General features: G+C 36.0%; 1 protein-coding gene across 1 annotated transcript in view; it reads right to left on the bottom strand.

Moving 5' to 3' along the window:
* Nucleotides 1-1,136: 1,136 nt before the first annotated feature.
* The window catches only part of CDCA2 (cell division cycle associated 2), a 12,606-nt gene continuing 225 nt past the window's right edge, over nucleotides 1,137-13,517 (bottom strand). Inside the window, exons 2-13 of the mRNA XM_010562825.1 lie at nucleotides 12,236-12,819; nucleotides 11,573-11,703; nucleotides 10,804-10,954; nucleotides 7,599-7,846; nucleotides 7,130-7,217; nucleotides 6,391-6,611; nucleotides 5,864-5,942; nucleotides 5,164-5,216; nucleotides 4,015-4,155; nucleotides 3,116-3,290; nucleotides 2,425-2,579; nucleotides 1,137-1,976 (exon numbers count right to left, since the gene is read on the bottom strand). Coding sequence (XP_010561127.1) covers nucleotides 1,137-1,976; nucleotides 2,425-2,579; nucleotides 3,116-3,290; nucleotides 4,015-4,155; nucleotides 5,164-5,216; nucleotides 5,864-5,942; nucleotides 6,391-6,611; nucleotides 7,130-7,217; nucleotides 7,599-7,846; nucleotides 10,804-10,954; nucleotides 11,573-11,703; nucleotides 12,236-12,758 — 2,805 coding nt within the window. The 5' untranslated portion in view covers nucleotides 12,759-12,819. The remainder of the gene's footprint in view (nucleotides 1,977-2,424; nucleotides 2,580-3,115; nucleotides 3,291-4,014; nucleotides 4,156-5,163; nucleotides 5,217-5,863; nucleotides 5,943-6,390; nucleotides 6,612-7,129; nucleotides 7,218-7,598; nucleotides 7,847-10,803; nucleotides 10,955-11,572; nucleotides 11,704-12,235; nucleotides 12,820-13,517) is intronic.

Genomic DNA, 13,517 nt, shown 5'->3' with positions numbered 1-13,517 from the left:
AGAGGTTTTTTAGGATATTTTTGAAATCTGGAAGAAAATTCATGCAGATTTCAAAAGCAATTTATAAGGAATGATCAAGCACATGGGAAACATCAACACTTCAAGGAATTCTAGCTGAAAGGGCATACTTTACAACATCGTGGTTTATCTACTAAAATCAAATTCACATTTCATCTGCTTCAATTAAACTTCAAAAATATAACAAAATCTTAAGCTTGAATTCTGCTCTTTCAAAAAAAGGAAAGAGTCCTATCGGCAAAATATGGATTAGCATCAACTCCCAATCATGTAAAAAGTTACTTGTCACCACAGATCATATTTTTGAACCATCAGATTTGTTCCTCTTTACTTAAAACAGCTGAGAGTCACACATTTGCTGACATGTCTCCATTTAGCAACTGCATATATTGATTGTGCATTTGCAAGCGGAGCAAGTATAGCAAGATGGTCAAATAAAGACATCTAGTCTAACAATCATGACTAAGTTTCAAGGGCAAAAATCCCACACTAACGTGCAGGTATCACAACTGTAAACATTTATCTAAACACAATAAAATCCCAGACTGTGATAACATCCATACAAATGCATGCATAAACATTATTTAAATTTTATATCTTGTCTTGCTGCTGTATCTTGCAACAAAATTCACTAGCCCCTAGAAGAAATCCTTTCAGCTCAGAAAAATTGTCTTTGCCTTCTTGAAATGACTGAACCTGGTGTTGCAAAGAAAACTGGTTATTTGTTGAGTTTTTTATAGTATTAGCAGTGTTTAATTGCTATTGCTCTATAGATAGCACTAAAGTATGAAAACACATAAGCAAGGATGTAGACTACAATAAAGAGGTGATGGCAAATTCACTTCATCATGGGAGAAAAATTTTTTATCCTCTTGATTACCTGCCATGACTGTCTATCAGACCAATGCTTTGAGCCAAGCTAGGTCTTCCACGCAGTTCTGATCTTCAAGCATTTTAGGCATCAAGAAAATCACTTCTAAGTTATCCAGAAAATTAATAAGGAAATAATAAGTAAGGCAATATAAGTGGTAGAGAGAAGAAAACAGCACTTAAGGGAGAGAACATAAGAATCTAACACTGACCTTCAGTTTAGAAAATCAGAGGTAGCTGAAACCTCGCTAAATGTTATTTTCAAGAGGTATTTCTACTTCTTCATAGTGTTTTGGGTTCCTTCTGACCTTCCTATATACAGAATTTGTTATGCTCCTTTTCCGGGTTTGAGACCAAGTTGTTGTTTCGTGAGGTGTAGATACACACATGCTTTTCCTCTTCCATCTTTTGCAAGGACCATCAGCAGGATTAGCAGAGTCATTGTTCTCCTTCCCTGGTGCTGAAAACTGGATGAGATTTTGTTCTCTATGGTGAATATTCTCAGATTCTGTAAGGATGGATGTGCTTATTGTTCTCCTGGTTTTGCAAGCAGAAGCTAGCAGGGGAGGGTTCTTTGGAATCTCATTGGGTACTTGAATCCATGCAAGTCCTTCAATTTCTGCATCTTTATGTAATCTCATGCTGCGCCTCACTCTTCTTTCGCCATTGTCATCGCTCTTTCTTCTAAAAGGCTCCAAGGAGTCATTTTTTAGCTGAGGAACAGATAAGACTTCTTCCACATTAAAAGAAGAAACTGGAAAATCGTTTCCAGTTATTTCTAATTTTTCAACAGGAGGAAAATAGATGGCACTACTACTTCTTCTTCTCCTTGGTGGACTACCTCTTATAGAATCTTTTGGTGGACACCGAGTTCTTTGGGCACCTTCAGGTACACTAGTGTCCTCTTGTTCCAGAAATTCTAGCCCACTTAGCCGCTCTGCCTTATTTAGGAGATTTCCTTGTAATTTCTCATTTTCTATCAAGGAACCACTTTCTTTTGCCTCTTTTACACATGCAGTCTCTTTACCTTGTTGGAAATAGTCAGATGTAACAAAACCACACTTTGCATCTGGCACAATGTTTGAAAACTGGGGAGAAAAAAAAAAAAAGAAAAAAGTTGGTTTTTTTTTAAATATAGGCAAAAGGTAATCCACAAAAAACTGTTTTCAAACAGCTGACAACTAAACAACTGCTACCGTCTTCCTCACCAAGTCTAGTTATTCTCGGAAAACCCCAATGAACACATAGAATCCTGCATCTTGCAGTCTGCTCCAATGTGTGGCCAAACTTAACTTGCTTTGAGGCCTTGTTCAGTTGGGTTCTGAATACCTACTTCCAAGTATGGAGATTCCTTGGCCTCTCCAGGCAGCCTGTTCCAATGTTTAATCACTCTTATTTTTTTTCTTCCCCAAAACATGACTTTTTTGATCCAACAACATCAAGCACAATTCTGACTTATTTTCTAGCAGTATCATGAAGCATATCAGTTACCTTATGATCAATGCCAGGAACAGACTTCAGATCACCATCTGACACCTGAAACACTGTATTATTGGAACTGCTGGCTTCTGCAATGTCCAGGTCCTTAGGGCTTGAACACATATGAACCGCACAGACATTTCTCCCTCTCATTCTTTCAACTGCTGGCTTCTGTTGAACATCCTTGTGAGCATTCCCGGATTTGGTATCGTCTAAAAACAGGTCCTCTGAATTGGAATAAACACATGGTTACTTGACTCTACTTGTGAATGTACAAAACTTTTTTTTTAAATATTGGAACAAAAGCTTTATAGTATTTTACTTACATAACAGTAACCTTCTAAGTAACCATTCCAGATAGCTAGGGCAAAAAAAAGAACAAACAAACCAGAAAGCTACTGCACATCACTTAACTATTCATGCCCAACTTACCAGTTTTAAAGACTATGAGAACATCAGTATCCAGTCAAAGAACAGAGAGGCTTTGTTTTGGTTTGGGTTTTTTTTGTTTTTTTTTAAATCAGCTCTACACTGGAGTCCAACAAGAGTTAAATGTATCCAATTGGAGATAGAGATTATTAATCTGTTAGAACCTCTGGACTCTACTATTACAGAGGCAATTAAAAGTAAAAAATGTATACTGGGCTCTTTACCTATGCACAGAACTCAAGATAACTATCAACTGTTGAAATAAAAAATTAGAAGCAACACAAAGAGCAAGGCAAAACAAAACTAAAAGCCATATTACCTGAAAAAAATACATTTGCCTTTGGTGAGTTTGGAGATGAGGCAGAAGAGAAAAACTCTGGAATTTCAGGGATAGGGCTGAGAAGAGGTTTCTTAGAAGCCATCTCTCTTTCCCCATATAAAGATTTTTTTACTTTTTTCTTTCTTCTTTTCCCATAGCCTGTATGTTTTATTTTCTGAAAATAATTGAGAAGACTGAATAGAGCACAATGTAATTATAATGATCCTGTCAATATTTTCCAACAAGTAAGTGACACCATTACTGCATTTTGATAGATAACAATTGTTTCCCCTAAAATGAAGGTTCCACTCATTCTGCCATCTACAAATTAACGTAAAAACTCAAAGCAAAGGAGAATTACTTCTCAAACATGAGATCTGATTTTTGTTTCATTTAACGAAATCTAGAAGTCAAAGAAATTAGTCCATCAGCTCAAAACTACAGGTTCTTCATTCATGCTTAGTTTGAAAAGGAATATGTGCTTTTCCCTCCAATACATGAAAGCAAAAATCTTTTAGAAGTCTCACGCCTTTACAATACTTAACCAGCATATAACTGGGTGAGTTCAAAGAACTACTACTGCATACAGTCGGTAAGAGAAGAACCATAAACTTGTTTTATGTCCCTGAAGTCTGAAAAGTGACACACACCCCCCTCCACCTCCATAAAGTATCCTTTTTGCCCTATAAGTATTTAAAGCCTTCTAGTCACCCTTAACAAGCAGTAAGAAAGAGGGGTAGGGCAGTAAGTGTAGGAAAACAAGACAGGCACGAAGAAGTATTGGCAGCAACAGGAAACGTAATGCCCTTTAGAAAATCTTTACTACAAAGATCAAAATAATCACGTAAAACACACACGAGACACTTAGCATTCACCAACTGCAGTGGACTGTCACTTACTGGTGTCTTTTTGGCAGCAGATGTGGTTATATTCTTTTGTTTTTGAAACTTGTTCTTTCTTGGATTTTTAGTATCTTTAACATTCTTAGTATTTGTGGCTCTTGAGATGCTAAAATCAGTCCCCTCTGAAACGGTGCTACACTGTTGAGGAACATGAATTTTTCAGTTGTTGGGGTGCATGTGTATGTGCACATGCATAAGCTTGCTTTTTTTAAAAATACACCACAGTCCAACAGTCATAAGAATCACATTGTAATTAGTCTCTGTTACTTCATACATGAGGTCATAAAAGCTAGACACTCATAACTGGAAAGTAAGATTTATAAAGCTAGTCTCTTCACACAGTACAATATAGTCCTATTTGTACAAAAAGGACATTCTAATGAGAAAATAGTACATTTTCATCTTCAGCTATTCCTTTCAGAGGAAAGCACACTAGAACTGTAGAACACTGAAGTCTGAAAGCACTTCTTACAGAAATTGTTGCACTACAAATTCTATGCACCTTAAAATTCCAGAAACCAGAAGACATACATGTATCATATGCTGTCTGCCTTTTGGCTAGCAGACAAAAAGGTTAACAATACTGAAAATCTTTAGCACTGGACTTGGGAACACAATCACATTTTCACTGATACCGAAAATTCATCACAGGTTACAGAATAAACTTGACTTTATTAGCCTCGATCTCATGTTTCTGTGTCTCCAAGAAATTAAACCAAATAGAAAAGTTAGACAGAAAACTTCATTTCCATTCTCCTCATTTTTTTGTGATTATAAGTTTTTAGAGTCCCATGAGCAAAGCCCCTGACCCTATGAATGAAAGTCTATGAATAAATCTCTTCCAAATTTTGTCAGACTGTTTGGGAAAGTTCCTGGAAAATTCAACAGAAATAGTAAATTTAAGTATCGGGCTATAACCAAAAGTGTTCTTAATAACTGGAAAATCATTTTCACTCAAAAATGAGATTTCCTTAAGACAATTACCTGCACTAACATGAGATATTTCCATATACCTGGATATATACAAACCTCATACCTGAAGCTGTAAAAACTCTTACAAGCATCAGGACATATAAAAGATAACAATTCTGCCCGAAGTCGTTAAAAAAACAAAACAAAACAAACCTCACCACTAAAGAAACTTACCTTCCTTTTAGTAGAAGAACGAGTTTTTATCATGTCAGATTTGTCAGTTTCTGCTATTATATATGAAGAAAATAAGAATATTGATTCAGTTTAAACACAAAAAGTTAATCACATTGAGGAAATTATCCACATAATTTCTAACATTGTCCACAGCATGTTTAGTCATCTTAGTTCCCAGTAACTAGTAACTTAGTCTTGAGGACTATCAAACATGGCAAAATAAAAAAAAAAAAAACAAAACAGCTTGCTTCACAAAACAGGAAAACAAAACTTGTAAGGATTTGGTAACAAAATGATTAGCACTTACAGAGCTTTCATAGAGATACATACATACACATGCACAACCCCCTTTCAATTTTTGTTGTTGTTGTTGTCTTGCTTGCTATTTTAAAGACATCAAAATTGCAATATCAGAAACAAGACAGTAAGCCAAATTGCTTAAAGCAGTAAGTCTAATTTGATCAGACACTTTCACAGAAAAATACCACAAGGTCTCATAACATCCAGATAACCTGAACAACAGGTAAACACTGCAACTACTGCAAAGATCGTCAGAAGAAAGCAAGAGCATTTAAATTTTAGCACAATTGAAATAACCCATGAATAAAAACAAACAAACAAAAAACCCCTTGTGTCACCTCTCAATTTTCAGATACAGAAAGATGCATTATCTAATGACAAAAATACAAGTTGGGGTTACCTTCTGCATTTTCAACAGGTAAGAGGTCTTCTGCAGCAACAGGACCCTCCACTAACTCTTGAAGAGGCTCAAGACATTCCTTTAAACAAAAAAAATTTTTTTTTTTTGGCAATATACTATACCAGATATATACTGAAAAATGCCTGGTCCATTAATGTTTGGAACAGCCAGGCAATTTGCTTTTTTTTTTTTACCTTAAAGAACGCAGCAGCTCATTTGCTATATATGGCAAAAAGAAATACAGTATCAAAAGTATATGAATAAGCCAAGGCAAAAAACATTTCACGTGTTACCAATACTCAACTTTAAAAACAGCTCCACAGGCCAAAATGCTATTTAGAATTCATAAAACAAAAGTTCTCAATGTCATTTTAAAGCTTCAAGCAGACTGTATTTTAATATTTTAGCAATTCCTTTTGAAAACCAAGCAGACTGAGGAAAAAATTAAACAAAAATTGAACATTCACAGAGACCAGGAGGCTGTTTTTATAGTTAAGAAACCCGAACCGCACCAACAAAAAACTTACATCATTGCAATCAAAGTTCGGCTGGGATAATGGTTCTTCAATGAGACTTGACCTTGCAAAAGGGCTATTACTTTGTAATCCTGGATGACGGACTGGCGTTGCTCCTTTGCGCAATGGAGTATTTGCAGGCAAAGTTTCATCAAATATTTCTGGGCTTAGAACTTCTCCAAAAGTAACTCTTTTCCTCTTTGGCTTTTCAGAGCTATGTCTTTCAGTTTTCTCTATTGTAATGAAATACATAGACTGCTTAGTGAATTTAAACCAGCACTTTCATAGAGCAGAAACTTTTCAAGGTCTTTTTATGAGTCTTAACATTCTCTAAAGAAGTCACACATCCCCCAAACAAACAGCAAAATACCACCTTTACCTGTCCTGTGGATTCAACCAGAATTTTCACTATAGCTTTATTACAGTATCAAGAATTAAGGAAGAAAAAAAAAAGAAGACTAGAAATGCCTAACTGTTCCACAAGTTTCAGTTGACAAGTGTAAAATTTCTTGAAAAACAGGTGATTCTAGTCTGGTATTAGAGGCTTTCTGAAGTTTTGGGGTGGGATTTTTTTTTTTTTTTTTTAAATAGACATTACTTTCCTTGCCAACTTTATTTTCATACAGTAGGATGCCACATGAGCTACTTCAGTGGTGGTTAATGCATATCATTCTTCACATTTACCAAAGAGGAAAAACCTTATGATCCCACATAATACTCTGCCTGTGTAAAAAACAAAGGGGAATCTGACCTGTTTGCAATGCTTCCAAGATTTTTCCACAATTGGAGATTGCGAGAGATTCACCTCCTCCTCCGTCAACTGCATCGTCCAAGTATTCCTATCAAATTTAAGTGACACAATCATCTATTCAATACCATTTAATTAAAATATTGTCCTTGTTCAAATCAAAAGTGAAAATAACTTTTTCTGTAAGCAACATTTAATAATCACTCCAATTGTTTAAAAAACCTACTCACTTTCTAAATGAATAAAACTCAACAACACACATATGGATCATCTCATAACATTAAAGCTTCAAACAAAGCTTCCAAGATGACCAAAGAGCAAACAGATATCCATTGACAGCATTAAATTATTCCCAGTGCATGTCAGTTAGTCAAAAAGTATCTTTAACCACAATTCAACTTCTGCCAGTTCAATAACGACTGCAGAAGTTCATCCTTAGTATCAGTACCTCCATATAAGTCAGCTAACCAACCTTCATGCTATCCATTAGTTGCTTCGCTGGTGTTTTCTTCAATACAGATCGCAGATGGGAGCCACTCTGTATATGTTCATTTAATGAAGTATTTCCTGTTTGTAGTGGTGTGATAGGTGGTGTGATAGGTGGCTTGCTTTCATCAAATATTTCCAGGCTCAGTTCTTCTCCAAAACTAACTTTCTTTCTGCTTAGATCTGATATAACATTACTTCTAACATCTTTAGCGATGTGGTCAGAACTGAAATCTTTAGAGCAAGTAGACAGATATGACAAAGACTGAAGTAAAATTGAGAAGACTTTAGTATTAGCAACATGAACTATAAATGTACACATCTCCATAGATTCTGTACATCAACATCACAAAAAAATCCATTTGTTTCTAAATTTCCACTGTTATTGTGCCACATGTACATTTCATATTTTGAGGAATTTACAAAACATACAAAAGAAAAATGGGAGCATTGCATGAAGGAAAAGACATTTCACATAAGGATTTCTCTCATCCATGTAAAGTGTGGCGGGGAGTATTCTCTAATGTACATGGAGGCACTCTGTACATTAACATTCCTCTCTCCTTCACAGGCACGAAGTACTGAACTATACTCTTTTCCCTAAAAATGGCCTGACTAGCAAAATTAAGGAAAACTCTAAACAATTATTCCCTGCCTGTGTCTCAGTTTGAGCTTGCTTTTTCTATCAGAATCAAACTGCCAACATACCACCCCCAGAGGCCCTACCCCACCTTCCAAATATTTCAGCTCGTCTCATAAAAGCTATTTCCTTCCTAGGAACGGTCCTTAAGTAAAAACACGTTTAATGCTATGCTGTACCGAACAAGCTCTGAATTCAGTTTTTAAACTGGGACTTTAGCCTTCTCTGCAGCAGCACTTGAATAAATAATTATTTGCAGTGCCTTTTTCCCCACCCCATCAGCCTTTATGTCAAAGTTATATCAGGTTAATACTGCATTATAAATTGTAGACAAGACGACAGACATGGGATGACTACTTGTGAAACATTTCCTTACAAATTTTCTAAGTATTTTTACTTTCTAATAAGAATATAACAAAGATTATAATAGTGATGAATCCTCTTACCATGGCCTGTTTCTAAGGTATCTCTAATTAGAACAGCTTCCAATGACTCAATAGGATTGTGTTGCTCATAAACCCATTTCTAGAGAAAAAAGTTACAAGATTTACATATATATACACACATATATATGTAGCATCTATTTATATACACACCCACACAACATGATAAAGAAATAAAAAGCTGCTTGTAAATGCTGCCTTTTAAAATAGCATGCACTACAGAGTTTTTTAATCCCCATAGACAAGGATTTCAGAGCTTTCTCAATCATCCACTACTTTAGTTGAATTTATTTTCCCCAAACACCAATGCTAAATGCTTAAAAGGATTAGATATCAGAAATGAAAAGAAGATGGAATGAAATACCTGTATATTTTAGTCACTAGTTTAGGAAGTTTCTTCCTAACCTCCATACAGGTATTACATTATCACAACTGTTTTACAACTCAGAAGCTGCTAGGTCCAGCAGCATCAGAGGACACACCTAGCAAAATGGACCCCATCATCGCTGTTTTTATACGACACTAATAAAAGTATCACTAGACATACTTATATAGAAGACAAATTAACTTCTCCACCTGCATACAAAGTACATCCTTTTTTTTGCATGGAATATCAAATAACTGCTGAACAGATAGAAGGTGAAGATTAAAAATTGTATTCAAAGTCATCCCAATGATCAATAAAGTTGGTTTTGACAGCTGGAAAAAGCTGTATTTGCCAGATCTGTGAATTTGACATCTCACATAGTTACAGCTGCAGATTCAAAAGAATTAGGACATATTTAAATTTTATTAATAGAATAAAATAAGCTTTTCCATGTGATTATCAGAAAAGAGTATAATCTTATTGACTAGAACAGCTTATAGCATCCACATTTAACACTTGCATGTAAAAGAAAACCAAGCACAGCCTCAGAAGAGCCAGCAGCAAGTATCTGAGGCTAGGCTATATTCACTGTCAGTCCAAATGGATCAGTGTCCATGCAAGATTTTGCTTCCTTTGACTTGTCATAACAAGATGTAAATTCTTACAAAGGAGCCTTGCTGTGCTATTTATTTTCTCCATGTTCTTTTCCCACACTCACAGAAGTACCTTTGAAACAGCAGCAGCAGGTTCAGTGACAGCCACATCTTGGCACAAAGACAAGATGGTGCAGATCCTGGTATCAGACTTAGTGCTGTTGGTCAAATTTTGTCTTAAGTTTTCTTTCAAATCAGCTCCACTGTTGTCTGACATGAACTTTTCACTCCACTGATCCAGGTTCTGCTCTTTTGTATAAGGTACTTTGTTTGGAGCTGCATCAATTAAAAACAAAACAGAACAAAACCCAAACAACAAACCACAAACTTCAGTGTTTTCAATGAATGCTCTTCTTGCATTTCTTCACCAAAAGGATGGTGAAATTAAAAAAGCTAGGTAATTTTCTAGTCAAGAAAAAGACGACACATGCATGTTTTAGTTCTACTTTGAAAAGAACATTACCAAATCTTCAAAACAAAGCAAGTTATTCTTTTCATATAAATGTTATTAAGACCACCAATACCAGCGAAGTAAAGCACTGTAGTTTGTTGTACATTATCATCTTCTCACAGTTACCACAGCACTGCCCTGACTTGCTTTTGCAATACTTATTATTTTCATTAAGAAATAAGGATGTTAACACCACAGTAATGTGATGTGATTTCTAAAATTACTGCACTTAAAAGTTATTAAGCAAAACTCTGCACATCGCGATCAAGAGAGGTAACAGTTACAACAGCTAAAACCAGTTGTCATAAAAACCATTCTCAGTTTCATGGAAAAAGCGTGAAAACACTAATGCTTAGTGAAAAGTCAATTAAAGGGTATAAATCTAGAAAGTAAAACTAAGGAAACAGTCACAAAAAATACTAGTTATCATTTTTCTTCAGAGGTTATTCTGAGAAACCATTAACCCAGGGTGCACCAAGAAATAAGATGGGTTTAAACAAACAAGAAAACCTGTGCCAATCCTTATAAAGGAAGATTTTTTGGTTTTATATTAAGTGTTTGTAGTTTTGTACTTTTTGGCCTAAAAGAAGACCTGATGTTTAAGATAAATCATTGACCAGAAATATAATCAACTTACAACAGTCTGCTTCCTGGGAAGCATCATCCACTTGTGACAGTCCAGAGAAGCCAGTCTCCCCTTCAGCTTCTTGTACTGATTGAAAGGATTGTTGAAAGACATCTATCTTGTCCTTCAACAACCTGACATTTTCACGTTTAAAAGGACTAACCTGCCAAAACAAAATAAACCTCATGAGACTTTCCCCCCCCCCCAAGAGGACACAGGCTTTATTACTTTGTATTTGTCCTTTGGCATAAAACAAACTCAAAGAAACAAATCTTGTATTTAATCTGGCTGCAACTGTAGTTGTATGGTAAAAATATGCAAAAAAGGAACTGTATCAAGAGATGTGTTAAGTTTTACTGCCTTTCATAATCTGTCCCTCTAGACCATATCCAGAATTTGTTTTCTGACAGTCTATGCTAGTATGAGTTAAGAACAAGTCTGATTAAAAACCAAGTCACTTATGCTAGTATTTACTTCACTTTGAACCATCAACAATTTAAGGAGCCAAAAATCAAGCATGGCAAATACAGGATAGTAAAGGTTATGGTAAACAAAAGTTAAAATATGTGAGCAAGCTAGACATGGAGAAAAGACTCCAGACTCTACACAAACAAAACCTCTAACACCCTGTTATTCTAAGGTAAGGTGTCCAAGGGAGGTCAAGAAAATTAAGGCCATGGTTACTCCTACTGGCTTCTTCCTGACACTTGCCTTCTCTTTCTGCCAGTGTATGTTGATTCCTGGGGGGGACAAAACTGACATATTAAAGAAAAACTCTCACCTGTGTAAAAGCTGCTTTTTGCCTGTTGCTTCTCTGTTGGGCAAGGTATTGAATAAGGGTGTTATTTTCTGGTGATCCCCGTACTCCAATTGCTGATCTTCGTCTATATTTTAATGAAGTTGGAGACTTCCCTGAAATGGGGAGAGGAGAAGAGGGGGGAGGAAAAAAAAAAAAAAAGTTTTTTTGGTAAGAATACCTAAAGGTCTAAAATGTTAATTTTTTTCTTTTTTTTTTTTTTTAAGAGTGATTTATGCTGTTTATGAAAATATCCAAAGTTAGCTGCTCAGCTCAAGAAACCTTCCTGAGCAAAAGCAAATTAACTTCCTAAAAGCAAGTTAAACATTAACTAAACTATATACCAAGTGAGGAGCTATCTTTCTTTTACTTTTTCAATTGCTAGTTAAGGAACTGTCTATCAATACTTGCAGAATTTGTCTTACTACTCCCTTGTGAAACTCACTGACACTTAATCAACTGGACATAAGAAAAGTTAAATAGGGAATTATAGCAACATCATATCATAGTCCTATACTTGGGCATATTCAGACTCAGCCAGACAATCTGAACCTGACCTAAACTGAAGCTTTTGATCAGAGGCTGGACTAGATGACCTCCACATGTCCCTCTGAGAAGGATAACAGTCGTTAGGCACGCCATCCTTACCTATAGATTGTTTAGTAAAATTTTCTTGAGTAATCCCAAATTCAGCAATTGTTACAGTTCTCAAATCAACAGGTTTTTTCCTCTGTTTCTCTGATATGGCACAATCAGATTTTTCTTCTGCTTCATCTCTATTAGGTGTCAAGTAGCATTCAGCCCCCAAAGAAACAGGTCTACTTGAAAAATTTTCCTTACTGTTCAAAGGCAAGGTATGTTCACCAACCATATCCCCTTTTAGTGTATCGAAAATGCATTCAGTAAACTGACAGCTAACATCCTCCCTGTGATATGATTTCTTCTCGAGGCCTTTGGTGTATTTCAGGGTGCATTTTTCCAACTGCGCCTGGTTCCCATCACTTAAATTCTCCTTCTTGGATGCCTTTGCGACTTTTGATTTAATCACTTTGCAAATCTTCTGGTCTTTTGACACATCAGGGAAAGAGGCCTCTTCCTTCTCTTCAGTGTAACTACTCTCATTTTCTTTAACTTCCAGGGAAGCATTTATATTCTTAGATCGTCTGTGCATTGTTAGTGATTTATTTTAAGAAACATTTAGTCAGCCTTTGCTCTCCTGTAATTACAGGTACCTATCAAAAAGAAAAAGAGATTTTAACAGGTATTTGGTAAGAGCAAGAGTTTGCTACCATACTCAAAACTTCTACACAATCTAGTTTTTTCCTGGAACAAGGTGTTTTAACTTTGTGGCAGAAAGGGAAAGTCTTATCTCCAGAGAGCTACTGGAAAAGGACACAAAAGGCTTGCACTATAAAGAAAAATGCGCAGCAATGTAAACCTGCAACAGAAGTGTTTCACGACTAAGGAAATACAAGGCTATGTTTTCACTCTTTACCAAACTTCAGCTTCACATTAGCATAAAAAACATTCGTGTTAGTATAAAACGTGTGAAGCACAAGCACACTGTGATCGTTTTGCTGTAAGGATTGCAACAAATATTAGCAGTTTAATACTAACTGGAAAAATTTAAGACGCTAACATTTTTTGCATTGAGTTTCCTGGCTTTTAAGTTAAGCGTGTAGAATTCAATAACGTCAGTCTGAAACTTTGGTTCCACAAATACATGCATTTTTCCGTATTTTGCGTAACGCGAATTAAGCTGCTAAAGACCGTGTGCATGACTTTTTTTTTTTTTTCTTAAGTTCACACCAAAAGTCGGTGCCTACATCTACCCGTTTACACAAACGAGAGACCTGTCTGGGCGAGGGATCAGTGTCCCACATCGGCCGCTCCCGCCCCCCGGGCACCCCAATCCCCTCAGCATCCCCCC

This window comes from Haliaeetus leucocephalus, unplaced genomic scaffold, assembly GCF_000737465.1.
Source record: "Haliaeetus leucocephalus isolate CR32 unplaced genomic scaffold, Haliaeetus_leucocephalus-4.0 Scaffold162, whole genome shotgun sequence".
Lineage (NCBI taxonomy): Eukaryota > Metazoa > Chordata > Aves > Accipitriformes > Accipitridae > Haliaeetus > Haliaeetus leucocephalus.
The sequence above is the reverse complement of the archived record's forward strand: the minus strand, read 5'-3'. Positions and strand labels throughout refer to the sequence as shown.